The 9,589-nt window shown below is 41.6% G+C and overlaps 1 protein-coding gene across 1 annotated transcript; it reads right to left on the reverse strand.

The window, feature by feature from the left end:
* Nucleotides 1-522: 522 nt before the first annotated feature.
* LOC129708040 (mucin-2-like) lies at nucleotides 523-6,698 on the reverse strand. The gene is made up of 3 exons (XM_055653581.1): nucleotides 4,502-6,698; nucleotides 3,746-3,838; nucleotides 523-3,676 (listed from the first exon to the last, which is right to left on the reverse strand). Exons 1-3 carry the CDS (start codon nucleotides 6,541-6,543, stop codon nucleotides 1,681-1,683), a joined length of 4,131 nt encoding a protein of 1,376 aa, XP_055509556.1. The 5' UTR covers nucleotides 6,544-6,698; the 3' UTR covers nucleotides 523-1,680.
* Between the last annotated feature and the right edge of the window lie 2,891 nt (nucleotides 6,699-9,589).

Raw genomic sequence — 9,589 nt, forward strand, 5'->3', positions numbered from 1 at the left:
CGGGCCGAAACCCTTCTTCAGACTGATGGTGGGCGGGGAGGGAGAAGGAAGGAAAAAGGGAGGAGGAGGATCCCGAGGGCGGGGGTATGGGAGGAGACAGCAAGGGCTAGCAAAATTGGGAGAATTCAATGTTCATGCCATCCGGACGTAAGCAACCCAGGCGGAATATGAGGTGCTGTTCCTCCAATTTCCGGTGTTGCTCTCTCTGGCAATGGAGGAGACCCAGGACAGAGATGTCGGATTGGGAATGGGAGGGGGAGTTGAAGTGCTGAGCCACCGGGAGTTCAGGTAGGTTATTGCGGACTGAGCGGAGGTGTTTGGCGAAATGATCGCCCAACCTCCGCTTAGTCCCACCGATGTAAATTAGCTGACATCTAGAGCAGCGGATGCAGTAGATGAGGTTGTAGGAGATACAGGTGAACCTTTGTCGCACCTGGAACGACTGTTTGGGTCGTTGAATGGAGTCGAGGGGGGGAGGTGAAGGGACAGGTGTTGCATTTCCTGCGATTGCAACGGAAAGTGCCCGAGGAGGGGGTGGTACGGGAGGGAAGGGAAGAATTGACAAGGGAGTTGCGGAGGGAGCGGTCTTTGCGGAAGGCAGACATGGGGGGAGATGGGAAGATGTGGCGAGTGGTGGGGTCACGTTGGAGGTGGCGGAAATGGCGGAGGATTATTTGGTGTATTTGCCGGTTGGTGGGGTGAAAGGTGAGGACCAGGGGGACTCTGCCCTTGTTGCGAGTGCGGGAATGGGGAGAGAGAGCAATGTTGTGGGGTATGGACGAGACCCTGGTGCGAGCCTCATCTATGGTGGAGGAGGGAAATCCCCGTTCCCTGAAGAGCGAGGACATTTCCGATGCCCTGGTGTGGAACGTCTCATCCTGGGAACAGATGCGGCGTAGGCGGAGGAATTGGGAGTAGGGGATGGAGTCTTTACTGGGGGCAGGGTGGGAAGACGTGTAGTCCAGATAGCCATGCGAGTCAGTGGGTTTGTAGTGTATGTCGGTCAGAAGTCTGTCCCCTGCGATGGAGATGGTGAGGTCAAGGAATGGTAGGGAAGAGTCGGAAATGTTCCAGGTGTATTGGAGTGCCGGATGGAAGTTGGTGGTGAAGTGGATGAAGTCAGTCAGTTGTGTGTGGGTGCAGGAGGTGGCCCCAAAGCGCCCTTGATTCTGAAGGTGCTTGACATGTTTAATATTTATATCAATGGGAAATCTAAAACAAGTAAGCAAAGCTTTAAATAACAAGTTATTACTTTTTCAAGAGGGTTGGGAATTTTTGGAACTTTCTATCCCAGTGAGCTGTGCAGGCCAATTAATTAAATATATTCAAGGTTCAGACAGAATTTGGGTCAGAACAGAGATTATGATTTTGGGGGATCAGCCAGGAACGTAGTTGGGACAAAATTTTTAAATCACCCATGATTTTACTAGATGCCAGGGTAAGCTCAAAAGGACTTGTTTATTAATCTTACTCTGATTTCTAATATTCTTGTGGTAATTTACTAACCATAGTCTAATATTTGAGAGGAGCAGAAGAAATCGTATTACAACTGGTTTAATATTAGTTTTTCAGGTGACACTTCGAACTGGAATTTTGTGCCAGGCTATCAAAATATAATCTGTTTTACTGTTGCCAAGGACTCCTGCCCTTTGTGCTTTTTACCTACATCCATCCACTTCCTTACCCACACTTACTTGCTGTGAATAGGGTTGAAGATGTTGAAGTTGAAGATGTTGCTGTTGTTGTTATGATTGGAGATGTTGTTGGTGTTGAAGTTGAAGATATTGTTGTTGCTGTGGGTGGCAACATTGTAGTTGGAGATGTTGATGTTGTGCTTGGCGATGTTGTAATTGGAGATGTTGTAGTTGTAGATATTAATGTTGTCGTTGGAGATGTTGGTGTGGTGGTAGGAGATGTTGTTGATATTGTGGTTGGAGATGTTGTTGATGTTGTGGTTGGTAATGTTGTTGATGTGTTTGGAGATATTGTTGATGTGGTGGTTGGAGATTTTGTAGTTGTTGATGTTGATGTGAAGGATGTTGTGGTTCTGGATGTGGGTGTTGTGGTTGGTGATGTTGTCAGTGGAGTAATTGGTGATGTTGTTGATGCTGTTGATGTTGTGGTTGGTGATGTTGTGATTGTAGATGTTTTGGGTGTTCTGGTTGGAGACATTGTTGATGTTGTGGTTGGAGATGTTGTTGATGTTGTGGTTGGAGATGTTGTTGATATTGTGGTTGGCGATGTGGTTGGCGATGTGGATGTTGTAGTTGGAGATGTTGTGGTTGTAAATGTTGTGAGTGTTGTGGTTGGAGAAATTATTGAAGTTGATGTTGTGGTTGGAGATATTGTTGATGTTGTGGTTAGAGATGTGGTTGGCGATGTTGCGGGTGTAGATGTAGTTGATGTGGAGGTTGGAGATGTTGGTGATGTTATGGTTGGAGATGTTATTGATGTTGTGGAAGATGATCTTGTGGATATTGTGGTTGGAGATACTGTGGTTGGTGATGTTGCAGTTGGAGATGTTGTTGATGTTGTGGTTGGAGATGTTGTTGATGTTATGGTTGGAGATGTTGTGGGTGTAGTGGTTGGAGGTGTAGATCTTGTGGTTGTAGATGTTGTTGATGTTATGGTTGGAGATGTTGTGGGTGTTGTGGTTGGCGATGTGTTTGATGATGTTATGGTTAGTGATGTTGTGGGTGTAGATGTTGTTGATGTGGTGGTTGGTGATGTTGTAGTTGGAGTCGTTGTTGATATTGTAGTTGTTGATGTTGTGGTTGTAGATGTTATTGATGTTGTGGTTGGAGATGATGTGGGTGTTGTGGTTGGAGGTGTAGATCTTGTGGTTGTAGATGTTGTTGATGTTGTGGATGGAAATGTTGTTGATGGCGATGTTGTGGTTGGAGAAGTTGTTGATGTTGTGGTTGTAGATGCTGTGGGTGTTGTGGTTGGAGATGTTGATGTTGTGGTTTGAGATCTTGTGGTTGGTGATACTGTTGATGCTGTGGTCGGAAATGTAGATGATGTGGTTGGTGATGTTGTAGATGTTGTTGTTGTCGATGATGATGTTGTGATTGATAATGTTATGGGTGTTGTGCTTGGCGATATTGGTAAGGTTGTAGTTGGAGAATTTGTTGAGGATGTGGCTGGCGATGTTGTGGTTGGCGATGTTGTGGCTGTAGATGTTGTGATCAGAGATGTTGTTGATGTTGTGCTTGGAGATGTTGTGGTTGAAGATGCTGTGGGTGTTGTTGTTGGAGATGTTGTTGATGTTGTGGTTGTAGATGTTGTGATTGGTAATGTTATGGGTGTTGTGGTTGGTGATGTTGTGGGTGTAGATGTTGTTGTTGATGTGGTGGTTAGTGATGTTGTAGTTGGAGGTGTTGTGGTTGGAGATGTTGTTAATGTTGCGGTTGGAGAGGTTGTGGTTGTTGTGGTTAGAGGTGTTGTGGTTGGAGATGTTGTTGATGTGGTGGATATTGATGTTGTTGGAGATGTTGTGGTTGGTGATGTTGTGGGTGTAGATGTGGGTGTTGTGGTTGAAGGTGTAGATCTTGTGGTTGTAGATGTTGGTGTTGTGGATGGAAATGTCGTTGATGACGATGTTGTGGTTGGAGAAGTTGTTGATGTTGTGGTTGTAGATGTTGTGAGTGTTGTGGTTGGAGATGTTGATGGTGTGGTTGGAGATCTTATGGTTGGTGATACTGTTGATGCTGTGGTCGCAAATGTAGATGTTGTGGTTGGTGATGTAGTTGGAGATATTGGTGCGGTCGTAGTTGGAGAATTTGTTGATGTTGTGGTTGGCAATGTTGTGGTTGGTGATGTTGTAGATGTTGATGTTGTGATTGGTAATGTTGTTGGTGTTGTGCTTGGCAATATTGGTGAGGTTGTGGTTGGAGAATTTGTTGAGGATTTGGTTGGCGATGTTGTGGTTGTAGATGCTGTGATCAGAGATGTTGTTGATGTTGTGGTCGGAGATGTTATGGGTATTGTTGGAGATGTTGTTGATGTTGTGGTCATAGATGTTGTGATTGGTAATGTTATGGGTGTTGTGGTTGGTGATGTTGTGGGTGTAGATATTTTTAATGTGGTGGTTGGTGATGTTGTGGTTGGAGATGTTGTGGTTAGAGCTGTTGTCGATGTGGTTGGTGATGTTGATGTTGTAGTTGGAGATGTTGTGGTTAGTGATGTTGTTAATGTTGTTGGAGATGTTGTGGGTGTAGATGCTGTGTGTGTTGTGGTTGGAGATGTTGTAGTTGGAGATATTGGTGAGGTTGTAGTTAGAGAATTTGTTGAGGTCGTGGTTGGCAATGTTGTGGTTGGCGATATTGTAGATGTTGTGGTTGTAGATGTTGAGGTTGGAAATGTTGTAGTTGGAGATGCTGCGGGTGTTGTGGTTAGAGATGTTGTCAATGTTGTGGTTGTAGATGTTTTGATTGGTAATGTTATGGGTGTTGTGATTTGTGATGTTGTGGGTGTAGATGATTTGGATGTGGTTGGTGATGTTGTATTTGGAGATGTTGTGGTGGGAGATGTGGGTGTTGTGGTTGGAGATGTTGTTGATGTTGTGGTTGGAAATGATGTTGTTGGAGAAGTTGTTGATGCTGTGGTTGGCGATGTGGTGGTTGGCGATGTAGTTGGAGATATTGGTGCGGTCGTAGCTGGAGAATTTGTTGATGTCGTGGTTGGAAATGTTGTGGTTGGCAATGTTGTAGATGTTGTGGTTGTAGATGTTGATGTTGTGATTGGTAATGTTAGGGGTGTTGTGCTTGGAGATATTGATGAGGTTGTAGTTGGAGAATTTGTTGAGGATGTGGTTGGCAATGTTGTGGCTGGCAATATTGTGGTTGGCGATGTTGTAGATGTTGTGGTTGTAGTTGTTGTGGTTGTAGATGTTGTGGGTGTTGTCGGAGATGTTGTGATTGGTAATGTTATGGGTGTTGTGGTTGGTGATGTCGTGGTTAGAGATGTTGTGGGAGATGTTGTGGTTAACGGTGTTGTTGGTGATGTTGTTTTTGTTGTGGTTGGAGATGTTGTTGTTGTGGTTAGAGGTGATGTGGTAGGAGATGTTGTTGATGTGGTGGTTAGTGATGTTGTTAATGTAGTTGGAGATGTTGTGGTTGGAGATGATGTAGTTGGAGATATTGGTGATGTTGTAGTTAGATAATTTGTTGAGGTCGTGGTTGGCAATGTTGTGGTTGGCGATGTTATAGATGTTGTGGTTGTAGATGTTGAGGTTGGAAATGTTTTAGTTGGAGATGCTGTGGGTGTTGTGGTTAGAGATGTTGTCAATGTTGTGGTTGTAGATGTTGATGTTTTGATTGGTAATGTTATGGTTGTTGTGATTGGCGATGTTGTGGGTGTAGATGATTTTGATGTGGTTGTTGGTGATGTTGTAGTTGGAGATGTTGTGGTGGGAGATGTTGTTGATGCTGTGGTTGGAAATGTTGCGGTTGGAGAAGTTGTTGATGTTGTGGTTGTCGATGTGGTTGGCGATGTTGTTAATGTTGTGGTTGTGGATGTTGTGGGTATTGTTGTGGATGTAGACGTTGATGTTGTGGTTGGTGATGTTGTAGATGTTGTGGGAGTAGATGTTGATTTTGTGGTTGGAGATGCTGTGGGTGTTGTGGTTAGAGATGTTGTCAATGTTGTGGGTGTAGATGTTGATGTTGTGGTTGGTGATGTTGTAGTTGGAGATATTGGTGAGGATGTAGTTGGAGAATTTGTTGAGATTGTGGTTGGCAATGTTGTGGTTGGCGATGTTGTAGATGTTGTGGTTGTAGATGTTGATGTTGTGGTTGGAAATGTTGTTGTTGGAGATGCTGTGGCTGTTGTGGTTAGTGATGTTGTCGATGTTGTGGTTGTAGATGTTGATGTTTTGATTGGTAATGTAATGGGTGTTATGGTTGGCAATGTTGTGGATGTAGATGATTTTGATGTTGTCGTTGGTGATGTTGTAATTGGAGATATTGTGGTTGGAGATGTTGTGGGTGTTGTTGTTGGCGATGTTGTTGATATTGTGTTTTTCGATGTTGTGGGTATTATGGTTGGAGATGTTGTGGTTGGTGATGTTATGGTTGGCAATGTTGTGAGCATTGTGGTTGGAGATGTGGTTGGTGAAGTTGTGGGTGTAGATGTTGTTGATGTGGTGGTTGGTGATGTTGTTGATGTTGTAGTTGGAGATGTTGTGGTTGTAGATGCTGTGGGTAGTGTGGTTGGTGATGTAAATGTTGTAGTTGGATATATTGGTGAGGTTGTGGACGGAAAATTTGTTGAGGTTGTGGTTGGCAATGTTGTGGATGTAGATGTTTTTGATGTAGTGGTTGGTGATGTAGTAGGAGATGTTGTGGCTGTAAATGTTGTGGGTGTTGTGGTTGGAGTTGTTGTTGACGTTGTGGTCGGAGATGTTGTAGATGTGGTTGTCGATGTTGTGGTCAGAGATGTTGTAGATGTTGTGGCTTGAGTTGTTGTTAATGATGTAGTTGAAGTTGGTATAGGGGATGTTGTCGTTGTTGATGTTGACAATGTCGTAGTTGGAGATGTCATTGGACTTGTCACAGTTGTATTTTCTAAAAAAAAAAGTAATTAAGTCAGCAGCAAATATTTTACTTTGTGCATCAAATATATTTAAGAAATTGTTACGAAATAGATATGTCACTCAAGAATATAAGTATATACTTTTAGATATTAACAGGAATATTTAAAGTTACCACACAATTAACATTACTGTCTCTTAACATATCCTGCTTCAAAATTAATGCCGAACCTATGGTAAAGTGAAACAGTTGCTGATCCAATCAAGAAGAAGACAGTAAAAAAAGACTGTGAGTCAGGCAATATCTCTGGAGCACATTTGAAAGATGACATGCAAGCTCCTCCTCTTAAAGAATAGAATGGAAGAATAGAGGAATAGTGGCATTGAATAGTGGAATAGGCTCAATGAGCTGTATGTTTAAGAAGGAACTGCAGATGTTGGAACATCGAAGGTAGACAAAAGTGCTGGAGAAGCTCAGTAGGTGCAGCATCTATAGAGTGAAGGAAATAGGCATCATTTTGGGCCGAAACCCTCCGAAGAAGGGTGTCAGCCTGAAACGTTGCCTATTTCCTTCGCTCCATAGATGCTGCTGCACCCGCTGAGTTCAATTAACTGAATGTCAACGCCTAGTCTTATATTTCTGTTTCTGTGTTTCTAACACCATATTTCTCCGAAAGATTGTATACCTGTTTTATATCTGCTCACTTCTCCATATTTTAATCACAGAAAATTAAGTAAGATAGAGAGAATTTAGTGTTAATTCCCTGACACCAATAATTCTTGCTTAGCAATAAGAACAATTCTACATGACGGAGCTGATCTATAAAATGAGTTACCGCATGCTGCAAAAATTCTTATACCAACTGGTTGGGTGGTACTTCATCCTGAGTAGCTGTCAATTATTTGTTTCCATCATGGTTTATATTGTTAAGTTATTGAAAAAGAAAGTTTGCTCACCACATATGACTCTTCCATCAGTGCATTCACTGTAAAATATTAAATGGTTAGATTATTTATGCTTAGGGAATCAGTACAAAACATTTCCCATCCTCGACAGAGCCTCCATATCATTGACAGTTATCTTTACACAATATAGGTTGATATATTTGTTCAACAGCGAAGTGGAGAGGGGTTACAGTATATTACCAACCTTTCTTAACTCACTGGTGAGGAAAGCCAAGAATGTTGTACTCTTATTCAACTGAGTGTCAGGGGTTTTGGGGAGAAGGCAGGAGAATGAGCTTGAGAGGGAAAGATAGATCAGCTGTGATTGATTATCAGAATAGATGTGATGGGCCGAGTGGCCTAATTCTGTTCCTTTCATGAACCATGTCCAGCAGTCATTTACATTTTCCTATCCAAAATAATCACTTTTCAGATGACCGTGAAACCATCCTTTAGAAAGTACATTTTTCCAACAAAAAGGATGTGCATAATTTTAATTTATTCTCCACAATTTTTAGTTGCATTGTGGACAATGCAAGGTGCAAAATATTTGAGGACACTCTTAACTTAATTTTGGCAATTGTGCGTGCACACGGACTGACGGGTGAGGGTGGTGAGAATATGATTGGATTTAAATATCTGAGTTCTATACAACCGACTGTCATTACTTTCACCAATCATAATTATGAAATATCTCAATATATTCCCAAAAGGCCAAATTATTTCATTTTTAGCTGTTTGGTTTACTTATTAAAAGGCACAATCAAACTACATTAAAAGGGTAAATCATGTTGAGCTCACATCTAATTGTTTAAGATTAAATTGACACTTCAATATCCCTTGAGGGCTATGGGTGCTGGGTGACGTTTCGGGTCTGAAGAAGGGTCTCAACCCAAAATGTCACCCATCCTTCTCTCCAGAGATGCTGCATGTCCCACTGAGTTACTCCAGCTTTTTGTGTTTAACTCAGACTAAGATCCTGGCATTGACCTTGCCTCTATTTAAGCAGCAATCTCATAACTTGCAGCTTCAAAACATGAACAAACAGTAGAGTTTGCACCATAGAAAGAATGTAGACATTACATATAAGTTCATAAGTTGTAGGAGCAAAATTAGGCCATTCAGCCCATCAAGTCTACTCTACCATTCAATCATGGCTGATATATCTGTCCCTCTCATCTCCATTCTTCTGCCTTCATCCCATAACTGTTGGCACCTGTACTAATCAAGAATCTGTCAATCTCCACCTTAAAACTATCACTGCAATTATTATGATATGCACATTAATTTAACTAGCATGTTGGACATAGGTAACTCTATTTTGTTTATTTAATCTATAGAATTGTGAAACAATGTCCCAGCTAGTCTTCTCCAATATTCCTGTTAATAGTAGCATGACAACTGACAAAAAGTATGTATAGTTTCCTTTATATTTGGCAACAATTCTCATGTTCTTTGGAAAGTAAAGAAATACACATCAGTAAAAGAAGAATGTAAATAATGCATTTAACTGAAAGGGAATGATAAAGGTAGACTCAGATAAATACCAATGATGGATTTTCAAAATGACCCAATGAGGCAAGTATTGCTTCTTGTTTGTTAATGGAAGCAAGTCGCTTTTAATTAATGAAGAATTTCCCAGGGAGGCCATGCCAGTGGCAGACGTTTTGACGGTTCATAGGCATTTAGATTCATCAATTATAAATAGGTCCATATCAATTGAAAGAAAATCATAAACAAATCCCTCCAATCCACCACCTTCTTATGAAGCCCCAATTATTACAGGTCTTAAACCAAACTTTCCAAATTTCATTACGGGTCTGCAATTGAACTATAAGAGGAACAATGTGAAATCATGAAGTTGCTTCCAGTCATCTAAATAATGCCAATTTACAGAAAAATATTTCTCAATTCTGAAATAGATTTTGGGTCAAGTCTAACAATAAAAAGTCAATGTGCAGCTTTAATACTATGTTACATTGCTTGCTGCACAGAAATGAGGCATTCAGGCATATTTTAGTGCCACAAGATCTTCTTTTCACTCTGTTGTCCTAATACAAACTAGTAACATGTCATCCCATTCTTTTCACCATCATGTTTTCATTTAGCAAC

This window comes from Leucoraja erinacea, chromosome 22, assembly GCF_028641065.1.
Source record: "Leucoraja erinacea ecotype New England chromosome 22, Leri_hhj_1, whole genome shotgun sequence".
In the NCBI taxonomy this organism is placed as follows: Eukaryota; Metazoa; Chordata; class Chondrichthyes; order Rajiformes; family Rajidae; genus Leucoraja; species Leucoraja erinaceus.

Excerpts from the sequence above, each read along its gene's own strand:
- LOC129708040 (XM_055653581.1), bottom strand. The coding sequence starts at position 6,543 with ATGACATCTCCAACTACGACATTGTCAACATCAACAACGACAACATCC. Across the intron at positions 3,839-4,501 it reads ACAACATCTCCAAATACAAC|AACATCAACATCTACAACAT; the intron begins ATCACCAACCAC and ends ATTACCAATCAC. Across the intron at positions 3,677-3,745 it reads GCACCAATATCTCCAACTAC|CACACCATCAACATCTCCAA; the intron begins ATCACCAACCAC and ends AAGATCTCCAAC.